General features: G+C 58.1%; 9 protein-coding genes across 9 annotated transcripts; all 9 read right to left on the bottom strand.

Annotated features, from left to right (window-relative positions):
• Positions 1–1,100: 1,100 nt before the first annotated feature.
• Positions 1,101–3,296, bottom strand: LINJ_32_2110 (conserved hypothetical protein; the record flags this gene model as incomplete). The annotated part of the gene is made up of 1 exon (XM_001467852.1): positions 1,101–3,296. One exon carries the CDS (start codon positions 3,294–3,296, stop codon positions 1,101–1,103), a length of 2,196 nt encoding a protein of 731 aa, XP_001467889.1.
• A 1,720-nt stretch (positions 3,297–5,016) lies between these two features.
• On the bottom strand, positions 5,017–5,379 carry LINJ_32_2120 (conserved hypothetical protein; the record flags this gene model as incomplete). Its single annotated transcript, XM_001467853.1, has 1 exon — positions 5,017–5,379. The coding sequence occupies one exon, from the start codon at positions 5,377–5,379 to the stop codon at positions 5,017–5,019; it is 363 nt and encodes a 120-aa protein (XP_001467890.1).
• Positions 5,380–6,661: 1,282 nt separating this feature from the next.
• LINJ_32_2130 (conserved hypothetical protein) lies at positions 6,662–7,771 on the bottom strand (the record flags this gene model as incomplete). Its single annotated transcript, XM_001467854.1, has 1 exon — positions 6,662–7,771. One exon carries the CDS (start codon positions 7,769–7,771, stop codon positions 6,662–6,664), a length of 1,110 nt encoding a protein of 369 aa, XP_001467891.1.
• A 1,116-nt stretch (positions 7,772–8,887) lies between these two features.
• Positions 8,888–9,775, bottom strand: LINJ_32_2140 (conserved hypothetical protein; the record flags this gene model as incomplete). The annotated part of the gene is made up of 1 exon (XM_001467855.1): positions 8,888–9,775. One exon carries the CDS (start codon positions 9,773–9,775, stop codon positions 8,888–8,890), a length of 888 nt encoding a protein of 295 aa, XP_001467892.1.
• A 1,596-nt stretch (positions 9,776–11,371) lies between these two features.
• LINJ_32_2150 (cop-coated vesicle membrane protein p24 precursor) lies at positions 11,372–11,854 on the bottom strand (the record flags this gene model as incomplete). The annotated part of the gene is made up of 1 exon (XM_001467856.1): positions 11,372–11,854. One exon carries the CDS (start codon positions 11,852–11,854, stop codon positions 11,372–11,374), a length of 483 nt encoding a protein of 160 aa, XP_001467893.1.
• Positions 11,855–14,789: 2,935 nt separating this feature from the next.
• On the bottom strand, positions 14,790–15,425 carry LINJ_32_2160 (putative ras-related protein rab-2a; the record flags this gene model as incomplete). The annotated part of the gene is made up of 1 exon (XM_001467857.1): positions 14,790–15,425. The coding sequence occupies one exon, from the start codon at positions 15,423–15,425 to the stop codon at positions 14,790–14,792; it is 636 nt and encodes a 211-aa protein (XP_001467894.1).
• Positions 15,426–16,914: 1,489 nt separating this feature from the next.
• LINJ_32_2170 (conserved hypothetical protein) lies at positions 16,915–19,548 on the bottom strand (the record flags this gene model as incomplete). The annotated part of the gene is made up of 1 exon (XM_001467858.1): positions 16,915–19,548. The coding sequence occupies one exon, from the start codon at positions 19,546–19,548 to the stop codon at positions 16,915–16,917; it is 2,634 nt and encodes an 877-aa protein (XP_001467895.1).
• Positions 19,549–21,248: 1,700 nt separating this feature from the next.
• Positions 21,249–21,524, bottom strand: LINJ_32_2180 (hypothetical protein, unknown function; the record flags this gene model as incomplete). The annotated part of the gene is made up of 1 exon (XM_001467859.1): positions 21,249–21,524. The coding sequence occupies one exon, from the start codon at positions 21,522–21,524 to the stop codon at positions 21,249–21,251; it is 276 nt and encodes a 91-aa protein (XP_001467896.1).
• Positions 21,525–22,208: 684 nt separating this feature from the next.
• LINJ_32_2190 (ABC transporter-like protein) lies at positions 22,209–24,422 on the bottom strand (the record flags this gene model as incomplete). The annotated part of the gene is made up of 1 exon (XM_001467860.1): positions 22,209–24,422. The coding sequence occupies one exon, from the start codon at positions 24,420–24,422 to the stop codon at positions 22,209–22,211; it is 2,214 nt and encodes a 737-aa protein (XP_001467897.1).
• Positions 24,423–25,085: the final 663 nt, after the last annotated feature.

Below are 25,085 nucleotides of genomic sequence, written 5' to 3' on the forward strand. Positions count from 1 at the left end.
AGCCTCTGCTCGGGATACGCGAGGAGTCTATGTCGCTTCGTTGGCGTGTCAGCGAGAGAAGGGAGGAGGAGAGGAGGGGAGGAGGGGGGTTATGCGTAAAGGTGTGGGTAGGGCACAAGTTAGAGAGAGGTGAAGGAATACAAAGTTATCGGCCGCACGTCCACCCGCGACAGCGCACCCCGTGTTGCCGACACCAGCTCCGCTTGCGCACTCTCGTGCTCACTCCAGATAGAGCAGAGCAAGAAACACCAGCATCCCTCACCCATTATCGAAAGCAGGGTCGCTTGTGCGCAGCGAAGCCTCTGCGCACGGAGCGCGGGGGCAACTCTCATTGTAATTACTGCTTCCCTCTTGCAGCAGGCCGCAGACGCCTCTGATCAGTCGCAGGAGAGCAGGACTTCACCAGCGTGCACCTCAAGTGCCTTCCTTCGCTCTGTGCTCTTGCCATTGAGGTGGTGGCGAGAGCAACACGGCCGCGCACACGCACACAGAGAGAGAGATCCAGGTACACACAAACACAAACATCGGAGCAAGAAAGTGTAAAGGACAGGCAAGCTGCCTGTCTGAGCAACAAAGCTGTACATGACATCCATACAAGCGAGATCGCGCAGAGCGGGGTGCCGCGGTAGCCATCGGACTGCCCCTCATTCTCATGTACATCGAACCTCTCTCACCCTCTCACCTCCCCGCTCGCTTGTGCACCTAGGCACACACAGAGACACACGCACGCAGCCACACAGTGCGGCAGACCAGTGATAGCACCAACAGCACCCGCACCCTCCAAAAGAGAGAGGAGGGAGCGTCGAAAAAAAAACACGAGGTGGACGGCTGCTCCGCCTGAGAAAGCGAAGGAGAACGAAAACACGAAGTAAGCAGGAAAAGCAGTGAGGGCGGCGCACGCACACACACACACATAGAGACACGGGGATAACTACGTTCACCGTACTCACACAACACGGAGACCCACAGAACAGCAAGCTGAAACAAGGGTACCCATGCACAACACCCCCCCCCTTTCCACCCGCCACCCACACAAACACCCTACATAAAGATGGACGCTCCACGCGCCTCTTCACACCTGGCCTTTCGCATAGCTACACCTACATAAAGAACTCAGCGCCGTCCTCGTCCGAGTCGATGTTGTCGAGTGAGCCGTTCAGCGCAGCAGCAGCCCGCTCCGCCTTGCGCCGCGACTTCTCGTCCATGGGCTTCGAGACAAAGGAGCGCGGACGGAAAGGCTTCCCGATCTTGTGGATGATGGGTGCCTGCGACCGCTCCAGCGCGCGTCGGATGCGTTCCTCCTGCTCATCCTCCTGGTTGGCCAGGTGAATGATCCGCGCCTGACGACGACGCTGCTTGTCACTCTGCTTCATCACGGCCTTCATCAAGGCCAGCTCGACGTGGTTTGCCGGGTCGCTCAGGTATCGGTGATACTCCTCCAATTTGTTCTCAATAATGGTCAGCATCTCTACCGGGCCCATGGAGGCGTCGTGATGCTGCTGCTGAGACGCCGCATCAGCCGCGCCGGCCGCAGTCGTCGCGCCGACGGTGCTCTTCCCCGACCGGCGCGCCCCACTCGACGGCCGCTGCGAATCACAGGATGGGCCGCCGGTGGCTGCCTTCATCTTCCCCGTCTGCATCGCTGACGACTGAAGAGCCTTGGGGCCGCGATGCATGGAGGCGGCACGCGATCGGCGATGACTCGCGTTGCCAGCCACGTTGGCGCCGTCAACGCTCTTGCGGAGACTCGGGCTCTGCGCTTTGAGCTTGAGCTGCTGATCGCCAGTGCGGAGCAGGTGAAAAATGTGCTCAATCGACTCCTCAACCTTCGTTTTCAGCTCCTCGGGGGCCATCTTCGTGGCTGAGGCGACACCGGCGGTGTCCCATGCGCCGCCAATGGACGATGCCCCCGCTCTGACCCGTTTGGACGTCGTCGCAGTCGACCCAGCTGGCGCGTTTGCCTGCACATTTCCATGCGGCTCGAGCGCCATCATCCGTTCGTCTAGCGCTTGTAACTTCTTCTGGGCCTCCGCTACGCTGCTCGTCAGCGCCTCCAGCTGCGCCGTTCTCTGGTCAACCATGGCGTTCATCTCCTCCCGCTCCTGCATGTACCCCATCTCGACACCCTCTAGCTCCTCTTCAAGCTCGTGGCAGTTTTGAATCAAGAACAAGTTGCCCTCCTCTACGTTGATGAACACCTCCAGAAGATCATCGACAGAGGTAAAGCACAGCGGCAGCCGCTTTTCTTCGTATTTATGGTGTAGATCGTCTTTCACATCCGCCAGCGTCATGGCACCAACCTCCGCGCGGATGCTTGCGGTAGCGGCCGCGATGGCAGCGCGTGCCTCTTCCTCAACGGAGGCGTAGAGATGCTCTAGTTGCACCTCGAGCGGCACCACCTTCGGCTCCTCGGCCTCGACGACCGGGGTGGCATTAGCCTGGTACCTCCCCTTCCGTTGTGCAGTTGCCGAGATAGATGGTCGCTTCCTTTTGTCGGACGATGCCTCATCCCGTTCCCTCGCCAGCGCTGCCTGCTGCGCCGCCTCCAATCGCGCCGCCTCCTGCGCAGTCAGGGAAGCTGACCGCGCCTGATACGCCTCCTCGGCGTCGAGCAGAATCTTCTCGGTCGCGTCCTCGATACGCAGGTTGCTCAGTGTGTCGTAAAACCACTGCGGCTTTGTCAGAATCTCGAGAAAGTCCTTGTATGCAGCGCAGTTCTCAATTTGCAACCGTGTCTTGCGCATCTCCGCCTCGGCGTGGCTGATGAGGGCTGACAGCTTCTTGATCTCGATTGTCTTGGCGTGTTTGCTGCGCGTTTCGTCGTCCGCTCGCCGCACCGCCGCGTCTTGCTCGAGGTTGCTAAACTTCAAAAAGCTGTTGAACTTCTCACGCGTGTTCGACAGCTGCTCTTGCTGCTGGTGCAGTCGCTTCTCAGCGCGGTGGATTTTCTCTTCCAGCTTGCGAATTTCAGCCTTCTTGGTCGTCAGGGACATGCGCACGAGGCCGACCTCTCGCTTCTGCTGAACGAATTCGCTCGTCGTGAGCGTGTCGTGCACGTCGACAGCGTAGCCAGCACTACCGCCGCACGCCGCGGAGGAAGCCGCAGCGCTCCTCGTCGATGCGCCTGGGCGAAACGCACGACCGTACCGTGGAGCAAGCGCAACAAGGTCGTCAGCCATAGCCGCATCATCTCTGCGCACCTCCTGCAGCAACTCCTTGGAGATGTGCGAGCTCTCCGCGTAGACGCCACCGCCAGGCGGCTCGTTGAAAGGGTTTGCCTGAGCGTGCAGATCCATCTTTGTCCGGCCTTGGCAGGCGTACAGAAAAACTATGGAGAAAGAGAGAGGCAGACGCAGGGTAGAAAGGAGTGAGCGAAATGGCTACGATACAGCGCAGGATTTGTGTGTGTGTGTGTGTAACCAAAGTGCTGATCCACTGCAGTTTCGCTGCGCACGAAAGCACGCAGCTCTTTGTTTACACAGTTCGTCGAGATTCTCCCCTCCCTCTCTCGAGCGAAGTTGGTGCGCGGTGTCGAAGATCAGCAAGCCTGTTTGCGGGGAGCAGCGTGCTTGTGCTGCTAAGCACTCCAGCACGCGCATCGCGTGTATTAGGCAAGGGAGGGCGGCGAGTACGCATGCAAAAGGGATAGAGAAAAGTGCAGTGTGTACCAGCGAGAAGCTGCACAGAGGAAATCACTCAAGGAGTCGCTGCAGCAGCGGCAGAACGTCTACAACGCAGCCCCCCCCCATCAAGCGCGAGAGGCAACGTTCATTCTCACAGAGCCCCGTGCCGTTTCGACAGACTCGCTAATGCGGTCCTTGCTGCTGTCCGCTTCACCGAGGAAGAAAGAGATGCAGTCAGCCCGCCGTCAAAGAGAGACCTCGTAGACATCCACAATAATGCGCGCCAAGTGGCGTAGCGTGGGGGAGGGGGGTTGGCAACGGAAGAGTGTGTCTGGGTGGTTAGTGGGCCGTGTGGGGCGAGATGTACCTGAAAGTCAGCGACAAGGCTGCATCGAACGCGACCGCACGGTGATTCCCATTTCACCTTCCGCATCACTCTCCCTTCTCCGTCAGCTAGGCAATCATCGCAGTGCGTCCAGTGCCTCCGTCCATGCCGCTGGAGGGTTTGTGCGATGCAACCGCGAACCGACTCTTTGTTTGTTCGTTTTCCATGTATTCATTTTCTTTTCTTTTTGCGTCCTGTCAGCGACTCACCAGCGCACGTCAGACAAGGAGGAAGGAAATGATGATCATGATGGTGGCGTCCAACGCAGTAAAAACAGCACAGCACCAACCGCAGCAGCAAAGCTTCCCTGCTGCCCGCTCTTGCCTTCTCCTCCATCGAGCGGGCCTCTCCACCTGCCCCCGCCCCTCCCTCCCCCTTTCTCTCTCTCTCTCTCGTGCTCGGCCTGCGTGTTTGTACCACATCGGCTGTCGTGGTGCTGACCCGGAGCTCGAGAGAAAGAAAGAGAGACAAGCCTGGCAGGAGAAGGGAGAAGGCAGCAGAAGGGACGAGGCAACGAGCGCGCGACGTGGCGCAGTGCAGAGGAGGGTATGATCAATGATAAAACAACAGCCGACAAACGACAGCCAACAACCAGGACGCACAAAACACACATACACACAAGAGGAGGATCTTGGCATGCGGCGCTTCACAGGAGCGACATCGGTGAGTGCGTATTTCTGCCTTTAAGTGTGCTTGTATTTCGGTGTGTGTGTGTGGGGGGGGGACACAACCGACGCATGCAAGTGAAAGATGGTGCTCTAAGGATCAAAGGTAGATACGGTCACACAGAACCGAAGGAGATTGAGTCAGAGGCGGGCTCACGCACAGCAATCGCGATCCACACACGCGCACACGTGCACACAAAGCAGAAGCTAGAGATGAAGGGAGTGAGAAAAAGAGAAACAACGAAAAAGAAAAAGCGCAGACGAGGTAGAGAAACCGCTCGGCACCTTCGGTGTCGTTGCGCTGAGGAATGATGAGCGCTTTCGGTTGGCGGGCAGAGGTGTCTCAACAAGGCGTTCGTCGGGCACCGGGAACTGCGTAGCCATCTGGCAGCGGAGGAGGTGGCGGGTTCTTGCCACGAGGTGCGCCACCGTCTGCCGCGCCAAGATGCAGCCCGTCCGCCGGTCCGCGACGTGGGATGCCGTTTGGCGCCATTTGACCGTGTGAGGGCTGCTGCTGCTGTTGCGATGGCTGCTGCTGCTGCTGCGATGGCTGCTGCTGCTGCTGCGATGGCTGCTGCTGCTGCTGCTTGCGCACCTCGTAGTCGGCGGAGTCGAAGAACTTTTGCTGCTGCGGCGCCTGCATCTGCCGCAAACGCGGGTCACGCTTCTTCGGCATGTTCACCCCCGGAGGCGCCTGATCAGCCATTTTCTTGCGCTTGCTCTCCGCCACGGAAAAGGGAGAAAAACGATAGAACAAGATGGAGAGAACAGGGAGATGGTGGGACGGTGGCGGTGATCAGTGTGTGATCGCTGCGAGCTCAAGCAGAGGAAACCCGGAAACGCACATGCACGTGCACGTGCAGCTACATGCACACCAGCGCCCCCTAGGTGCTGGTACCGAGACAAATCCAGAGAGACGCGAAAAGGCAAACAAAGGATAAGGCGGCAGTGGTGTCGCCGGCAATAGTGAGAGACCCTGGCTGCTGTGTAACCTGCGAACAATTTGTTTTGCGTGTGTGTGTGAGAGCTTTACATCTTTTTCAAGGTATACGCAACGCGGCCGTAGAAGCAGCACAAGCGTGACAATACGAAAGGAGAGGGCACAAGGAGGGAGACCTGGAAGGATGGCAGACGGGAAAGGAGCATGGAACGGGGTGGGGAGAGACACGAATGCGCAAGGACAATAAAAAGCTATTACAGCCCGCCCTTGCAGCAATGCGCCAAAGAAAAATTCACATGAATCGCAAAGTCACAGCAAGCACGCACACGCACATACACACATACATACATATATGGGTGTGTGCCCGTATGGATGCGCAGACTTTGCGTCTCTTTTTCGTTTGCTTTCCTATGCCAGCCTTCATGGCTCGGCAGACTCTGTCGTGAAACTCAAAGAGAGAGAAGTGTGTAGCGAAGTGAATGTGGCGGCACACTGAGTGCACCTCATCCTTACTCCCATCTTACTCTCCCCCTCTGCCACTTTTTGTGTTTTCGCGCTTGCTGTCAGTCTTGCATGCACCGTTGCAGGCTGTGATACCCGCGACGTGATGAAGCCCAGAAGAAGAATATGTGCACGTGCTCAGCTCTTGTGAAGAGAGCTCACGAAAGAGCGAGACGCATCAACTGCGAAACAATAAAAGAAAATGCGTGGCCAGTGCGTTGAGGCAAAGGCGAAATGACGGGAGGGGAAGAGGGTTCGGGAGGAGAGACACATTGTCCTCCGTCGTTGTATACACTACTGGAAACATTAACGGCGTCTTCGCATGCGTGTGCAGTACAGGACGCGGGAGAGAGCCCTCACGGCGGACTGCAGGCTGTGCAAGGGAGAGGAAGGTGAGCGATAACATGTGCGCGCCCCTGCAGCATCGCGCGCGCAGCGGTCAGCGCAAGCACTGACCACCTGATGACCCTTTCCTCATGTCTGTCGCAGCACAAACAAAAAGACACATGCATACACATGCACAATTACAGAGGCACCTGAAACTCATTCAAAGGTCGCCATCAGTGCGGTCCTCGGCCGCTTCTTTGACAGCTCCATCGGCAGAGCTGTAAGGCGCCTCCTCTGTAGGGGAGTCAATAGGCTCGCCTGGAGCCCCTGGAGCTGAGCTCGCAAGGGCCGCTGCCGCCTCTGCATTTGTTGGTGCCTCCTCCGCAGGCTCACTCGTGGCAGCGGCAGCAGTCGTTTCCAGCTTCCGTCTCTGGTCAAGCTTCGCCTTCCTCTTTGCTTCGCGGCGCTCATACTGCTCCCATCTTTGCTGATCCCGGCGGGCGGCGGCCCGCAGCACCTCCACATCGGCGCACACGTTGGTGATGAGAGGAACTGAACTCACCTCATCTCCCTCGGTCTCCCCGTCCAGCGCTGCGCGGGGCTTGTTCACGGGAAGCGCCATACCGCACAGGCTGTGCTCCGTCTCTTCCAGACTGCGCACACTCTTGACAAGGCTCTCGATCTCGTCCTCAAACTCTTCCACCAGCAGCGCACACATTGTAGGCGTCGCAGACAGGCTCTGCAATCCTTGTAACGCATCCGCATCTTGCCGGCTGTACAACCTCGCAATGGGGTATAGTTGCCCATCGAGCTTCTCAGCCCACGCCGCCGAATCGGCGTCGGCCGGGTACACCTCATCCTCACGCAACGCGTGTCGCACACCGAGACGGGTGTCCCCGAAAACCTGCTGGTGATACAGGCGCACCTTCGACTTTGGATGCAGCCGCAGCAAGCGAGCATCGTTCTTGTAGGAGGTACACACGTTCTCCATCACCTCGGTCACGAGAAGCTCGCTGTTGCGGTATTGGCGCCGACGCAGCTGATTTTTCTTGCCGAGTCGGTGCGAGATGAGGTAGGTGGAGGGGTTCTCTGCGAGGGTCTGGTTAAGGCGCTCAAACAACGTGCGTGCGACGGTGATGCAAGCGGAGCAGTCCAAGTGCTCGTAGCCGGCTCCGTGCAGCGGACGAATTGGTTTGCCTTGAGGTGGTGGCGCTGCGAGTACAGTCGGCGAGGCAAGCAGCAAGATCGCGAGAAGCGCCACTAAAGCGAGAAGGCAGCATTGCTGGTGCCGTTGCGGCGGCGCCAGCAGAAAAGTCGAGTGTCTCTGCATGGAGGCTGCACGAAAGCCCCAGCGTTCAGATTCCCCGATGTGCGCACGTGGATGCACGTTCTAGTGCGAGTGGGTCTGAAGAAGAGAAAGAGAGCCGAATGTGTTCTTTGTGATCTCGTGGGTCGTTCCTGCTGCTACGCGTCAGCTCCTCTCGTGTCGGTGCGTGTCTGTGCGTATGTGTGTGTGTGTGTGTGTTTTGGCGAGGAATTAAAGGCAAGTCAAGCACGTGTGTGCGTGTGCGCATCTCCTTTCCGTGCGTTTTATGTTTTTTTTTTCGGACAGCGGCGGCACGGCAGATGTGGATGGCGTGATGAAGAGCGACAGAGAGAGGAGGGAGGAGGAGGAGGAGGAGGAGGGGGTCAAGGAAGTAGGTCGCCATCAAGAAATGCAGCGATGGTAGCAAACGGCGTAGACCGATGATCGTCCAAGGCGGACAGGCTTTGAGGACACAAACCGAAAAAAGAAAATAAGGGCGCGAAATCAACGATGCTGTGCAGACGCCGTTGACGTAAGCTTCTCGACGGCGCGAAGCAAAAGTGCGCTCTGCGCAAATGTGGGGATTAGCTGACCTGAAGGATAGCCATGCGTGGGAGAGAGCGGCTGGCATCTGGCGGGCGTTTCAGCACTCGGCCGCTAACGACGGCAAGTTTGGTCATGCACTGTCTGCGCCATGGTCTAATGCGCGTCGCCACGGGCACCTGCGTGTGCCAGCGGGAGAAGACGTGCGTGTATTTGGTTCTAGTGTGGCTGCTCTTGCACGATTACATGTGGGGGTGCATAGAGAGCGTGCGGGGTGGCTGCGCACGTGAACAACGGCGTTCCCTGCACTAGCGCATGCACACGCGACGATGCAAGTCGATGCAACATACTTCACGCTCACCAGCACATAAAGTGAGTAGATGCGCACGTTGAGAGTGAAGGAAGGGAACTCCTTTTACATCGTAGAGTTGACGAAGGAGAAGGCGCCGACAGCATCACGAGCCGGTGGAAGAGAGGCTTGCGTGAAGAGAGGAAGGGACCCACATACACAGAGGACAGCCCACGCGCGGAGAGAGAGAGACACGCCAGCGCAAAGAAAGCTGCAGTCGCGCACATGTCGCTCTGCTCTTTGTCTTCTCATGGTGCCGCCGAGGCCTCCTGAGTATCTTCCTCACCGCGCACCGCACCCTCGTCAGACTCTTGCTGAAGTCCTTGGCCATTGTGAATGAACATCCACAGGTTTTCCGGCGCCGGCGGGCCACCGCGCCTCTTGGTTGCTAGCGCCGTAAGGCGCCCACAGCCCACCTCAAACTGCGCGCCAAAATCGTTGTAGAAGACTTCCCGCAGGCTCGCCAGTGGTGCGGCTGTCATGTTGTGGCGAATGCGGATCACATCATCCGCCTTGACAGGATGATCACGCATGTCCTCCTGGTAGGCGGGGTTCGCGTCCTCGACGCACCACATGGCCGCCGCGCTGCCGCCGTCTGGAGAAAAGTACGTGTGCTGCAGCTTCTGTGTCACCCGCGACGCGCACCCCGGCGTGATAAACTCCGACATCAGGAACAGCGGATCGTCGCAGAGCTCGCGCACCGTCATCAGATAGAATGGCTGACCATAATGCACCACGTCCGCCTCATCTTCGGGAATAGGGAAGCTATCCATCTGTGGCATCGCAGCAGGCGTAAGCACCACGGTGCACCGCGACGTCGCCTCCTCCGCTGGGGCGGTGGAGCATTCTACCTGCCACCCTGTTGGTGTGGCCTTGCGGTCGTCAAGGTCCACGCTAAGAAAGCCGCACGTGTGAGCGTTTTGGAGCATCAGCGGGACGTAGAAGTGCAAGTACCCATCCTCTGCGATCGGCGCGATAGGATGAGGGGCGTTGTGATGCCGAATCTTGGCCATCATGTGTGCCACCTCGGCTGAGGCCTCCACGATGCCGCCGCTGCGGCCCTGCATGAGTCGCCGGCGGTCTCGCTCATACGCTTCCTCCTCAAACCAGTTTCCGAGTAGAGCTCTTCGAGGCATCGTTCGTGTACGTCTGCGTGTGTAAATCCGTGAGCAAGCAAAGGGGTAATGGATGTGATGCAAGCAGAGAGACCACACCAGAATAGTGAAGGGCAAAGAACCGAGAGGACGTGTGTGCGCGTTCCTGTGCTTGTCTATTCCTCGGGCTCTGCCAGTCGTTCCGCTTTTCTGGGCTCGCGTCTCTCGCTTTCGTTTTCGTTTTTAGTCCCCACGTTGAAGACGACTGCGACGTGCGCCGGTGACAAAGGCGGACGGAGTGAGGAGGTGAACACAAACAAAAAAAAGACAGGAAGACTCAGTGGGCAGAGAAACAGACGAGCTGAAGTGGAAGGAGGAGTGCGAGCAGCCCACGAGCGATCAGATCAGGCCGCATGAATAGCGAGAAAGACAGATACAGACGGATAGAGAGAGAGCGGCACCGTCATCGCGCCTTCATCAGTGACGATTCACCGCTGGTGGTGCATGGCAACAGCGAGAATGAAGACAAAGGAAGAGGCGCCACCACGAAGCGCTATGCGGCCCGGGCTTCTCCTGCTCAGCGGATGCCCACAGCACGCGCGCTGCAACGTCACACAGATACATCGACAACCTGTGTGGTTTGACTTTTCTGTGCCTTTGAAAGGACCCAGCATGCAACATACGCGGAGCGACAAGCCCAGACACTCAAGGCGCGTGATCACGCAAAAAAAAAAAACAGCAAGGCGCAAAGGCACCGAGGAATGAGGGAGAACAAGAGAAGGATACTTATGGATGTCGCTCCCGTCAAGGTGATTCGGGCTTTCGTTGTTTCTCTTTTTTTTCTTCTCCGTTTTTGCTGGTTGAGGGGATAGGGAGGCGGTTACTTCATGTCTCCATCAAGGCGGCCACAAGGGGCGTGCACATTCACAGCGCCAAACCCCTCCCTGGCCCTCCTCCCGCAACGAAAATGTGCACACACAGATATATACATATATTTATATATGTAGTTCAAGCTGCAAGGCGCAACGATGTGCAGAGAAAAAAAAGAAGCGGGGAAAATGAGAGAGACGTTTCTGTCGTGCGGAGTGCCTGGCGCACCATCTCGCGAAAGCCCATCCGATTGCCGAACAAAGTCGCCCAAGTCACAAAATGCGACGAGCACACACGGCGAACAAGCGTGCGCGCGGTGCGTGTGAAGCCCATTCTTCAGACTCCTACTTTGGTGGTTCACTTCCACTCTGCTTTCTTTGCCCCGCTCCCACCCCCCCTGCTCAGGAAACTGGACAAAGAGAAACACAATCATGTGCCTCAGCATGCCTCGCACTTGCAGGGAAGAACACTTAAAAGGAAGCGCGCGCCTCTTCGACCTTTCGCACTCGACGATCTCATCTGCCTCTCCCCCTCTCCTCCTCTTTTTCAACGTCTTTTAGAGTTCCCTGCCGCCACCCTTCGCCCTTCCTAGAATTTGCTCCTTCACTTGATCTCCTCGCCCCCAACCACCCCCTACCTCCGAAATCTCCGCTGCAGCTCATCGCGTATGCGTCAGAGGGCCAAACTAGCAAAACAGGGGGGGGGCAACAAGTCCGTGCTCAACTCTAACCTGCACCGAGGCTGTTCGCCATTGCATCCATGGCCAGTTCACACCATGCGCTTCGTCACAAACATCTGGCGCAGATAGAGGACGCTTCCGACACCCATGCCGATAATGAATACGCTCTCCAGGATGCAGAAGACCACAACGCGTGTATTGGCGACCTCGGTTGTGGCGCGGTGGTCCTGCTCACGGGTGCGCAGGGCCTGCTGCAGCTCCTCGATCTCCCGCAATCCCTGCTGCAGACGCATGATGGAGCGGTGAAGTGAGTCCGACTCCGCCCCCTTCGGCCGCATCACGTCGGCGGCGTTTCCATTTCCCACCATCACAGAGAAGGACACCACCTTCGAAGTCAACGTGCTCATGCGGTTGCTAAAGCAGAAGGCGTACGAGCCGGGTATGCGGGACTTGAAGAGGACACGGTTCTCCGTGTCGCGCTCGGCATTCCAGATGACAGTCTTGTCCGGCGCCAAAATCGTACAGTCAATGTCCATGGAACCGCCCATAGTCACCATGTAGTGCAGGAACATCTTCAATCCAGCACCAGGAGCTTCCTCGTAGAAGCAGACCTCCCGGCCAGCGGCAACCTGCACAGCAAGGCTACCATCATCGGCACGCGCTGACTGCACCGCAGCGCAGCTGCCCAACAAAACCACAAGAGTGAGGAGCGCGCCGAAGGCGGCGAGTGGCCTTTGCGAAATCTGGGGTGACATGGAGACGAATGCTACACAATGCGAGAAGATAAGAAAAAAAAGGAAAAATGAGCAAGCTACGGCGGCCGCGAACTCAGAAGAAACGGGGATTCTGCGGCGTGCACCTACGCGTCCCCAAGGTGCCCGCACCGGTGTGTTTGTATGCGTATGTACAATTGTGCTGCTGCTTGTGTGGAGGGAGGGCAAAAAGGCGCAAACACGATGGGGCTTTTCTTTCTGTTTTTTTTTGTATTCTTTCATGTAAGGTTGAGTGGGGGCAAGCACAGACACGGATACAGGTGCACCTATAACAACAGACATAGAGGAAGGCCCCGTCGCCAGAAGAAGACGGGCATATGTTTAGTGTGCCCATGAGAGAAGAGGTACGGGTGGGGAGAGGCAAGTGGATGCTTTTTCTTCGATGATGTTCAACGTGCCCACTTTGCTGTACCACATGAGTCACTCTCCAGTCTACCCCTGGCCCGTCACAGGCACCGCATCGCCTGGTGCGAAGCAGCGTGAGACACACGTGCTGCAGCAATGCGCCGACTCAGCCATCTGAGCATGGCCTCTGCCTCAAACTCTACCCACCACGGCCGCCTCGCAGGCCGACTCGCAGGCCGCTCCCCCATCATGCCGGTCGCCGCACGGTGTGTGTCCACCATCAGGGATGGTACTCGGGCTCCCCACACCAGTGGGCAGTTAGGGCCGGGCGTGGGATGCGTTGGAGCCGCGATGACACTCTGCCTAATCATATGGGTTAGTGCAAGCGGGCGCACCGTCGCAGAGCGCTCTGACGCGGCGCCGTGCAGAGCCTGGCCGTCCACATCAGTCGCGATGCATCGCTCTGGCCTTCCCCTACGCCGTAGGCACTCAGCCCTGTCACCACCAGAGGTGGCTGTGCATCGGAAGGGGATAGGGAGGCTGCCTGGCTTCCTCCCAGAGTGGCGGGTGCACTGAGCATTGATATAACACGCATGGAGACTGGCCTCCCCACCCCACCCTGCCATAAGAGACAGGAGCGCGTGCATAGAAAGCAAGCTAAAAGATAGAACGGCCAGAAAGGAGAGCGGGAAGAGAAGTCTGGCGTTGAACACCTCCCCGAAAATGCGTCACGGTGCGCCATGCGAATACCACAAAAAAAAGAACAAAGAGAAAAGGCACATATGTGCGTGCAACGGGTGTGCGAACCCGCATTCACGCTCCCACCCACATCCACAGCAGAGTTTTTCATGCACACGTACGCACAAAACATTCATCGGTTGCTCGTAACCGCATTCGACCCCCTCCCTCCCTGTGAGAAGGGCGGCTCATTGCTCCCTTGGGATTGAACGGTGGCGGCCACATCTTCCCGGCACGCGCACGTGCATAGGGATGCAGCGAAATCATCGCCGCTCCGACAGTTCGGCCACCTATGCGGCAGCAACAAAACGAAAGAGCTAGGCAAGCAGCACAACTGCGGGTATGCATGTATGCATGCATGTGTGTGTCTGTGTGCTTCGTGGAAACATCGCTGATGTCTTCAGCAGCATCTACGCAGCAGAAGCGAGAAAAAGGAGGCAAACAAACAAAGAAACGGGAAGACGGCAAACGTCCAAATCCCAAAAGGGGGAAGAGAAGGGAAGAGGGAAGAGGGAAGAGGCAGACACACGCTCCTATGCATCGGCAGCCACAACAGCAAGAGCCAGAACAGCGGCAGCAAAGAAGGACGTCGGCCCAAAGCATGGAATCGCACACGCGGCACAGAAGCGGAGGAAAACAGAGATGGGCCCGCACATATATACAGAGACACAGAACAAGGTACATCATCGCCATCTCGCCTCCCGCGCGCTTGTCTTGACCTCTCCATATTGTCCCTTCATTGAGGAGCCCTCGACAGCACACAATGCACAGGTCACGCCCACAGGAACAGGCAGTGCGAAGGATAAGGAGACGAAAAGGCGCCGAGGAGCCGATAAGAGAGCTGCCCACGAGTCCGCAGACAAGGCGCCGACCACAGCAACCGACTGCAGTCACGAAAGCGCCCACCTACAGACTCACTCGCTCAAGCAGCGGCGCGAACCCACAAAGGAGGATGGCCATCGTGCAATGGCGCACGTGCCTCGCGCCACAGCTACACACCTTTTCGCCAGAGAAGCTGAAGAAAACAACGAAGACAAGAGCAAGCGAAAAGAGGCAAGATACAGAACAGCAGCACACACACACACACCTCCTTGTCGCACTCCCCGAAAACAATGAACACGCAGATGGCACGCCGAGCAATACATGCGCAAGAGATCACACACGCTCGAAGCAACCGAGTAATAACTCCTCAACAGTGAAAGCACGGAGCGCACGAGGAAGAGGGGGTGAAGTTGGGAGTTAGGCGGCATCCAAACACTAAAAAAAAAAGAAGGAAGAGCAGCAGAGCAAGCGCATCGAGAAACAAAGAAACAAAACACGACAAAGAACTCCCTACACACCGATCCACGACTACCCCTACCGCAACACACATCACTCGCTCGCGCACACGCGATCGAGCAAACGCCATCATCTCAAAGGGCAAAGAAAAAAGGAGCCGGCCAAAAAGACATATTCGCGAAAATAAAGTGAAGCTGAGGTTAGGGAGACGCGCAGCCGGCACGCCCTCTCAGGCGCTAGCCTGAGACGTTTGCGAGCACGTAGGGAGTAAGGCACACCTTTCCAAAATATCACCACGCCTCCGGATCGGTGCTGCCAGCTCCCCCGAATCGCCGCGTTTTCGCATCCGCATGCTTCTTTGCATTCTCCTCATCTAGCATGCGCACCCGCTGTTTCTGTTGTTGTTGTTGGCAAGCGCATTCTGCAAATGTGCGTTGTTCACCTGCGTCCCTGGACGTCCAGAGACGACAGACGCATCGATCATGCCAAGCTGCACGTTGTCGTAGATGAGCGCTGCCGTCTGCAGGAAAGCATCGTCGACGTTCTGCGATGTCTTGGCGCTCGTTTCCATAAACATCAGCCCATTGCAGCGCGCAAACGCCTCTCCTTCCTCTCGGCTCACCTGGCGTTTGCTCTCGAGGTCGCACTTGTTACCAATCAGCATAATCACAAGTGCCGTGTTCGCGTTTGCCTTGGCATCCTCCAGCCAGCTCTGCAGGTGCGTGAAGGTATCGCGTCGGGTGACGTCGTAGACGAGCAGAGCCCCGCTAGCACCGCGGTAGTAGCTACGGGTGATGCTACGGAAGCTCTCCTGCCCAGCCGTATCCCAAATCTGCAGCTTGACACTCTTGCCTTGGATGGAGATGAGCCGAGCCCCAAACTCTACGCCGATGGTCAAGTCGTGTAACGGCTCGAAGCGCTTGTCCGTGAACTGGAGCAGCAGACAGCTCTTGCCAACGCCGCTGTCGCCGATAATGATGTATTTGAACACGTAGTTGCTCTGCGACATTTTTTTTTCTGCGGCGAAGTGCCGATGTGGGGAAAAAGAAGATACGTGAACGAGCTCGCAAGCACGCGCACACCGGCACACGCGGGATGAGCAGCTGGGGCAGTGGCGGGAGGGAGTTCACTACTAAAACAGATAATACTGTGGTTTGCACACACCGCCGCTGAGAGTGGCAAGCGAAGAGAAAAATGTAAAGTGGAAACAGAACGGAGGAGCAGTGGCGCGATGGGAGCGCGTATACAGGAGAGTAGATGATGAGTGGGTGGCAACAGCAAAGGAGTCGACGAACAGAGAGACAAAAAGAGAGACACGCACGGCAGCAACGGATCGATGGGGACACGCCAAATCGCGAAACGGGCAAAGAATCTTCTGGATGACGGCTTCACGTGTTTTGACGCAGCAGCACAAGCAGAGGTAGTAGAGCTAGGCCTTTTTATCGGTTGGCTGTTCTTCTTGTTCAAGGGCAAACGAATAGGGGGAATAAAGGGATACCAAACCCATGGAGACGCATGTGCTCATTCACATGGTATGTGTATGCGTGGGTGTGCGGGTGGGGAGGGGGGGTAGATGAATAATCAGAGGCGGAAGTATAATCAGAAGAGAGCATCGAAACAGAAGGTGGAACTGATGAGCCTGGTAGAATGGCAACCTGCAGCACATCTCGACCGGCGATTTGCTTAGGTATGGAAGGAGTAGAGAAGGTCCTATAGCGAAAAGACAGACACGAGCGCATACGACGGAGTCGCATTCGATCTGCTGCTCCCGATGTAGTACCCCTGACAGGCCTTTGCACAGGCGCAGTGCTACGTCAGATCTCCTCACACCGCGGTACTGTTTGGCTTTTTCGGTTTCGCTGCAGGTCCTCATGCTCAGACCCACCTATAGACACGCACACGCACACCACAACTTTGAATGCAATAGTTCCAAAAGCAGTCCAGATAGCGAGAGCGCGAGACACACCGCACACAGGGTTTCAAAGCAGGAAGGCGCGTGGAAAGATGCGGGCACCAACAGAAGAAGAAACGACTGCACATGATGAGTACGGTTACACATGGAAGAATGAAAAACAAAACAATATATGTATATATACATACATAAAGCGAAAAACTCTCACAAAAATGGCATACACATCCTCAGCAGCGGCCTGTCTGCGCTGTTATGCGTGCGCGTTTCACTGCCTAGTCAGTTGCGGTGGTGCCTCGCGTTCCGTAATTCATGAGATGTTGAGCGGTTTACTCGCACGGTCTCACCATCACACCCGCGGAGACGAGGGATTCAAGCAAAGAGCACACGAAAGGGAGGGGGCGCAAGGCAGAAGAAAAGTCAAGGAAAAGAGCTCGTGAGGAGAGCGGAACGGCAGCAGCTAGCCAGAGAGAGAGGTGTGGTAACAACGCAACAGTTGCGAGAACGAACGCCAGAGCGTCAGAAAGGGGCGGGCGGGGGCGGGGAGGTCCCTCGCATACACCCTCCTCTATCTGTCGCCGACGCCCCTCTATTCGTCTGCCCCCTTGCTCGCGTCGATACGCCCACTCATATCATCCTCTCCGCAAAACGCATTTGCCAGTCCCCCGCCCTTGGGGTACTTTTGAAAGATGGACTGCCGGCTTGATGCGGGACGTGTTGTGCACGTCGCCAGATACCTGCTGAGTCGCTGGATGCTATGCCGCATTGCAGCGCATTTCTCCTCATCCTGTGTTACATCAATGCAGAGTGGCTGTACCAGCGATGAGTTGGCCGTTACATCGCCGCTGTTGCCGCCGGTATCGCGCTTCCCTTCCGTGCCTTTAGCGTGATCGCGAGGGAAGGCACAGTTTTTAGAAGGTATGCTGCGCAGTAAGCTCTGCAGCAGCTGAACGGTGCGCGCATCTGCCAGATCTTCCACCGACTCCCCCAAGGCAGCTGTCGAGCCGGCCACCGACGCTGCCAGGGAGTCTGCGACACGGCTGGCACTGCGCTTTGACTCGGCAACAGTGCTGCCGCGGCTGGCGTCAGTGTGTGACCCCAGCCGCGGCAGCGCGACTCGGCCAGCCGCATCATCCGCGGCGGCGGTGGCATCCATGATCGCGTACGAGGATGGGTGGCGGTGAGCCGAGTCAAAAGAGATGAAGCTGGGCGGGTGCGAGGTCGGCGCCCGCGCTGCCTCCATAGCCAGATTGCGGCCTCCGCTCCCCAGGTCTTCCGATATCGAGGCGCCCACACGCGAGAAAGAACGCCGCTGCTCTGCTGAACGCCCATGAAGCTGTTGTTGCTGAGGCTGATGCTGCATCATCACCTGCTCTGCACGCTGGCATAGGTACTTTTTGCGGACATACGGGTTGCACCACGAGCGAGCAACGCGCTGCTCAATGAGTCGCAGCGACAATGACGTCAGTGGCTGATGAGCGCGCGCGCAGATGGAAGCCAGTGACAGAGATGGCGTGCTTGGCGACGAGGTGGTCAGCGGCCGTGACGCGGCATCACTTCTGACTCTGAAACTCCACTTGCCTCCTCGGTGAGAATTACGCAATGTGGACGAAGGCCGCGCCGTGATGGCTTTCGTCACCTCCGAGGAGGAGGCTTCCTCTGTCGTAGCGGCGATGAGGCGAGCCTCGGCGCATGGGGGAGGCGCCGTGGTGTACGGAAATGAAATACTAAGACTGCTATCGGGCACCATCGTTCCAGCTGCATCCACATTAGGTCCCGCGTGCATCAGCGTCGGCTCCAACACTTTCACATTAGGGGCGGAGAAGTACACTAGCGCCGCTCCACTGCCGATCCCCTCCAGTGAGCTCGACACCCGAGAGGCGCCATCACCGTAGACGGAGTCTCTGCGGTGAAGTAAGTGCGCCTCCCAGAGGTAGCAGCGCCGGCAAACCTCGCGAAGACGATGCAGCACCGACACCTTCGCCTCCTCCACTGCCTTCACCTTCTGATCATGCGCAGTTAGCGACTCTCTCAAGAGGAGCGCCTGCTCGCGCAGGCTGTTCACCTCGTACGCGCCGCCATCAAGTAAAGCCGCTTCGCCCAACTGGAAGTGACGGAGATGCCGCTGCGCCGTGTCAAGGCAGCGTTCAGCCTGCGCAAACCACTTCTGCAGTGATTCCAGGTGGGGGAGCAGCACCACTGGATCCGCGCGTGAGCGGAAGGTTGTCGCGACACACACTTCGTCCGCGATATGTGCGATGCAGGCAATGCTGTCGCTGAGGTACTCCAGTGTGACAGCAAACGCGTTCGTGCTGAACATTTGCAAAGGTGCAGGGGGGCGGTACGCCGCGTCCTGCTCAAGCCACGTCGACCCTGGCAGTTCTGTCGCTGTTGTGCCCCTCCTGACGCTTCTGCCAACCGTCGAGTACTGGGCCACAAAAGGTGCATGGTGAGTGTCGAGCATCTCCTTCAAGGTCGACCGCAGCTCTTGAATCATTTCCACCTTCCTTTTCGCCTCCGTTACAGAGGCAGGGTGCCGGTTGGCATTGTCATCCGTCGCTAGGCCGCCAAAGTCCACAGCCGTGAGCGCTTTAGAGGGCTCATCTGCCTCCTCGACGGAGGTTGAGTAGCTCCTTTGGGTCAAGCGCCGCTCCACGTCGGCGGTAGCCTCCTCGCTGAGCTCCAGGATCGCCTGCTGTATCCCGCGCATCTTGATCAGGGTGTCGCTCTTCTCCTGCGCCTGCTGCTTTAGGTACTGCTTGATGTCCAAGGCCCCCTCTAACGCTAGCCCGATATCGACATCTGGGAACGGTGTAGGGTTGTTCTTGTCGGGTGATGCCGCGGCAGCATCGACTGGCGACGCTGGATTGAAGGAAAGGCCAGGTGTAGATGGCGTATCGCCAGCAGTTTCCACCCTTGCCTTCGACGCTGCCTTCTCGCCCGCCGCTTTTGCGTCCTCAAAGCCCGCTACGCTTCTCGGATTCGTCTGGGCCTGCTGAAACGGTTGCGGCTGCTGCTCCAAAAGCTTCTGCCGGCCACGGTACGCCTGCGACAGCAGCCGCTGCTCCTCCTCCATCTGTACAACATCCTGCACCTGACGGCGCATGCGCGCGGAGAGGGCGGCCGCCTTCTGCACGATCTTTCGCCTGCTCGTATATCCGGCAAGCAGCGCAGCACCCGTGTACGCTGGAGGCGCCGGGGAGGCGGTCGAGGGCGACGACATCAATAAACTGTCAGGCGCTTCCGTGGGGCCGGCAAAGCTGACCGCGGTACCGCCGGCCGCGATTGCATATGGAGGGATCGTCGTCTTAGTCGCAGTGCTACCATGTGCCTTCGCTGGCTGCAGTGGCCATCTCTGTGCATGTGCAGATACTGCAGAGCCAGGACCTACAGAAAATGGGCGCAGCGTTTGAAGCGAGCCATCGCCGTGCCGGGGCTGCGTCGAACGCTGAACAGATGCGTGCTCAGCGGCAAACGGAGCCTTTTGCATGCCTCCTCGCCAAGTTCAGCGGCAGCCAAAGAAGTAATAAAAGAACTCCTCACGAACTGCTTCCTGCCAACAACTGTAGAAACGCGTATGCCTTCGTATGCATACATTCGTGCCTGATAGCGCGTGACAGCACAACGATCACAGGCACACCGAGAAGCAACGATTGAGTGCGGAGTGGTTGCCGAGCAGAGGCCAGCTAGAGAAACAAAAGAAAAGCAGAGACACTCTGAAAGGCAACAGCAAGCACCAAGTCGTGCAGCGACTCGTGCACCACGCACATACATACACGCACGCGAGCAAAGGTGAAAGAACACCGTTCGACCGAAGCGGTCGCAGAGAAGCCAACAGCGAGCAGCGTACCACCGCCTAACAAGGTCCAGGCAATGAGGTGGCGTAACCGCACGCCACTTGCCGCGGCTTCTTGTTTTCTTTTGACCTAGGTTTGCTTGTTCTCGTGCACGAGCCACTCGTACTCTGCTGAAAACCTGCGCACTGCAGCGCGCCAACGTACAGTGGCTGTCGCAGATAACCATACTAGCAATCAACAAAAGACACAGACGAGAAAGTGAGCATCATCGTCATTGCCGTATCGACCTCGTCTATGGAGTGCCAATGCGCCAAGGACACTCACACGCACGCAAGCTGTACGCCACCTTTCCGCTTCCGACGCGCTCCCCTTCTCTGCCATAAAGCATGAGTCACTCTCCAGTCTACCCCTGGCCCGTCACAGGCACCGCATCGCCTGGTGCGAAGCAGCGTGAGACACACGTGCTGCAGCAATGCGCCGACTCAGCCATCTGAGCATGGCCTCTGCCTCAAACTCTACCCACCACGGCCGCCTCGCAGGCCGACTCGCAGGCCGCTCCCCCATCATGCCGGTCGCCGCACGGTGTGTGTCCACCATCAGGGATGGTACTCGGGCTCCCCACACCAGTGGGCAGTTAGGGCCGGGCGTGGGATGCGTTGGAGCCGCGATGACACTCTGCCTAATCATATGGGTTAGTGCAAGCGTGCGCACCGTCGCAGAGCGCTCTGACGCGGCGCCGTGCAGAGCCTGGCCGTCCACATCAGTCGCGATGCATCGCTCTGGCCTTCCCCTACGCCGTAGGCACTCAGCCCTGTCACCACCAGAGGTGGCTGTGCATCGGAAGGGGATAGGGAGGCTGCCTGGCTTCACCACACGGAGTGTGGCTAGTGAAACCTGAGATACCACACACTGGGAGGTGTCCCTTGTCACGAGGAGCACACGCGGTCGTGAAAAGGCAAACACTCATCAACAGGAGCCCACAAAAAAAAATAGAAAGAACTGAATGAGCCGGCTTTGCTGCCACGCACACGCGTAAGGTCACCACCACCCACCTCAGGCACAGACCGCGGCGCCCTCCACTTAGGCGACAACACTACCTCCAGCCTTATCTGTTGATCTTTGCGACCTATTTATCTGCGGAGGCACTCTCGATCTCCTGCTGCTTGTGATACGGATTAAAATGCTTCGGCATCGACGACACTGACGTCATCATGGGGGCGCCGCTGGCCCCGCCTTGGCCGCCGAGTTGATGCTGGCGCAGCCGCTCCGCCTCACGCATCCGCTCTTCCTTTAAGTTATCCACGACGGTGCGCAGCTGGGTGGTGGAGCGGCGATTCCATGCAGTGAGGAAGATGATAGCCACCGAGCCCCAAAAGTAAATCTTGCCCGCAGTGAGACGCATGTTCGTGATGGGGTGGTTTCCGCGCCTATTCGAACTGAGAAGCAACCACGGAGATGGTTATGGGGCGGAGAAGTTCGAGCTCAGTGACTCCTTAGCAAGCCTGGCACTTGCCGTGTCGCCTCGATCGGCGGCCCCCGCAATGGCAGACTCTACATGAACGATGCGGTGAGGAAGGATGCGCATGCCGCGTTCGCGTCAGCAGCGTCGCAAAGCCGTAGCGGGAGTGAGACCGGGGCATAGAGGGAGAGCGAGGAGGAAGCGCGAGAGACACGATACGAGCACAAAGAGAGATCGACGGACAAGAAGGAAATAAGGTATTGGTGTGCGACGTGCAGACGCCATCATGCTCGAGCTGGACGAGGTACCCGCGGAGGGACACCTCTGTCCGCGCGCATCAGCGACGACTATCACGGTGCACTCGCACGGGCGAGGCAAGCGTACACTTCGTTACAAGGAGGCCAAACAGAAAAGTGCCCTTGTGTAACGCGGGAAAGCGGGGGAGTGGATCATCGTTTGCCGGTGGAACAAAGCACATGCTCCAATAATGAAAAAAAAAATGCAGCGCCGCAACGACGAGGCGGAGCATCTGACCCGTGTGTGCCTTCCCGTGGGTGTGTGTGTTTTGCATCTGATTCATTCACACAAGTCCAAACCTTATCGAAAAGGACATGCGCAACGGCGTCCTCACCGTGCCTCTGCTGCGCTCGCCGACAGGTCGATAACTTTGTCCGCCACCTCCGCCACACGGCGATCGTGGGTCGAAATGAGAATCGTCTTGTGATGGGTGTCACGCAGCTCCTTGATAGTCTCCAGCAGCACCTCCACGGCGCTCCGGTCGAGTCCGGTGGTAGGTTCATCTAGGAGGACAAGCGAGTAGTCGTCCGTCCGCGCCAACATTCGAGCCAAGACAATGCGCTGCAGCTGGCCACCGCTGAACTGCGGGTGGTCGACACTCTCGATGAAGGTGCTGAACGGGTTGCTCAGGAAGTCTGCGCAGCCGCTCTTAACCGCTGCGTCCGTGACGCGCCGCTGCAGCTCCGCGAAAGTCGCTGCGGCAGTGGGCAACTGAGGAACGCCACTCGATGGCATCGTGGGTTTTAACGCACTTGCTTTAGCCGTACCACTGCCAAAGCTGGATAGGCTGGTGAGCAAGATGTTTTCTGCCACCGTGCCGATAAAGATGGCGTGTTGCTGCTCCAATAGCACGGCGCGACGCTGCGTGCGCACCGTGCCTGTGTGAGGCCGCACCAGACCACACAGAAGCCGCAGACAGGTGCTCTTCCCACAGCCACTGGGGCCGTAAAGGACCGTGATGCCTCCAACAAGAGCCGTCAAGCTCACCTGCAACACGCCGTTATTGTGCCGACTGCCCATGGCGGTGCTCAGCTGCTGCTCCCACGAGGCAACGGCGTCGCCTGCGCCAGCGGCGCCACCAACCTCGCTGAAGAAAGCCGGCACCGCTGGATACGAGAAGCTGACGTGGTCCAGAGCTACCTCTGCTGTGGGGGACTCCTGCACGTCGACCACGGCCAACTCCAAGGCCACGGTGCAGCCCTCTCCCGCGGTGCCGCCCTCTCCCGCGGTGCCCGCGAGCGGCTCCGAGTACCAGCGCAGCATCGCATCCAATGTCTTGAGGCGCCCGAGTGTGGCGCGCAGCTGGCTCACTGCGGACGAAAGCGACGCGAGCGTGTTTACAAACGATTGGAAACACGCAAAGTACAAGATTGTGTGCCGCATGCCGAGCTGACCCTTCTGCTGGTAGTAATTCGACAGCCCAAGCGCCACGACCAGGATGAGGCGGGTGAGGCCGGAGCTGACGGCGGCGTAGCCGTGGATGCTGCGGTTTAGACCGTTTGTCAGCCGCCACAACTGCGCCGATCGGTCTGCCATGCGGTCCAGCACGAACTCGCTGCAACCGAAGACCAGCACGGTCTGACTACGCTGCAGGATGTTCGCGATGTACGCCTGCACGCTCGCCTCCTCTGCCGTGACGCGGCTGCCCTGGCGGTGCAACGAGATCCCTTGAAAAAAGAAGAGACACTGAATCCCCACCACCCCGACTAGAATGATCAGGGTGAGTTGGTAGGACAGGAAGAGCATTACGGCAAAGAAGCCCACAATGTACATCACCTGCGAGAGCACGTTCGTGAGCAGCTCGCCGGTCGTGTCGCTCAAGGCCCGTCCACTGGCGGTGATGAGCTGCGCCAGCTTCACCGCGTTCACGATTGCGACGCGCTCGGGGTGCGGAGTATGAAGGATGCGGCGCACGCTATCCTTCGTCAAGGCATTTTGCGCTCCCGATCCCGCGTAGTACGCGGCAAGGTGAGCGAGCAGGGAAGTGAAGTGGTAGCATATGATCGCCACTGCCATGAGGAGGCAGCGGCAGAGAATCCCTTCGACGTAGGGGGATAGCGACGCCGCAGGCTCTGCATCATCTCTGACGACGACGGCACTGCGAAGAAAGGCGAAGAGCATTGGAAGCAGCGGCTTGAAGATGCGCTCGCTGAGCGGACCAAGGCCTAGGAAGAAGAGCCGATCCCCTCCAGCTCCCGCGCCGTCTGCGGGCATCCCGAGTCCCGGCGCCGCCGTTGCTGCCTCCAGTGATGTGGCGCTAGAGCTCTCCACAGTGTGCGAGACACCGTCTATGGTCTTTGTGGTCGCCCTCATGCCGTATGATACTATCTCTTCGGCGAGGGCGGGAATCGAAATGCTCAGCAGCGTCGCACAAGCCATGAAGAGGCCGGACACGAGTATGACGCGCAGCTGGCATGTCATGTAGCTGTAGGCAAACCGCAGGAGCTGCAGCGTACCGACCGCCTCACTCTCCGAGGCCGTCGTTGGAGACGACAACACGCGTGCCGGTGGTGACCCTGACTCTGGGTGCTTCGCAGAGGACATGGCAAAGAGCGCTGCACAGATAAAGCGGGTGTGGGTGCGGGTGCGTCATTGGATGTCAGTCTGCAGAGAGGCAGCAAGAGGATCAAGAACAGGAAAAGCACAAAAGCAAAGGCGGCAAGGGAGTAAGCAGGGAGAAGGTGACTGGAGCGCATGTGCCAGTCCGTCAGAGGCATCTCGTTGGCCAGGCGGGCGCCGGGCGGCGGCGCAAACGCAAGGGAAGAGATGGTCCGCCAAAGCACGGTGAATCAGAAGGTTCTTGCTTACCCACCGATAAGTGTGAGCATCAGCGATGCTGCGTGATCGGGGGGGGGGGAGTATGCACGAGCACACAAAAAACGCACACACCAGAAAGCCCCATGACGACGTGCGTTGCTGTTCTTGTTTATTAGTTGCATGTCGTTGTCCTCATGCGCCCATGAATCTCTTCGTTGTCGCAGAGTCAGCCTATGCAAGACACGCACGTACAGCGTGGGGCGCTTTCTTCTTGCTAAAAGGGGCGCTGCGCGGCTGCTGCATGCGTGAAGCCCTCTTTTCTTGGAAAAATAAAGCATGACCCCCGAGTCCCGCGGGAGAGAAAGAGACACAGGCCGACACTTCCGAAGCGAGGAACGGCAACATTGCCACACACCTATCCACACGCGCACATGCACACATACACGCACG

Source organism: Leishmania infantum, chromosome 32 (genome assembly GCF_000002875.2).
Source record: "Leishmania infantum JPCM5 genome chromosome 32".
In the NCBI taxonomy this organism is placed as follows: Eukaryota; Euglenozoa; class Kinetoplastea; order Trypanosomatida; family Trypanosomatidae; genus Leishmania; species Leishmania infantum.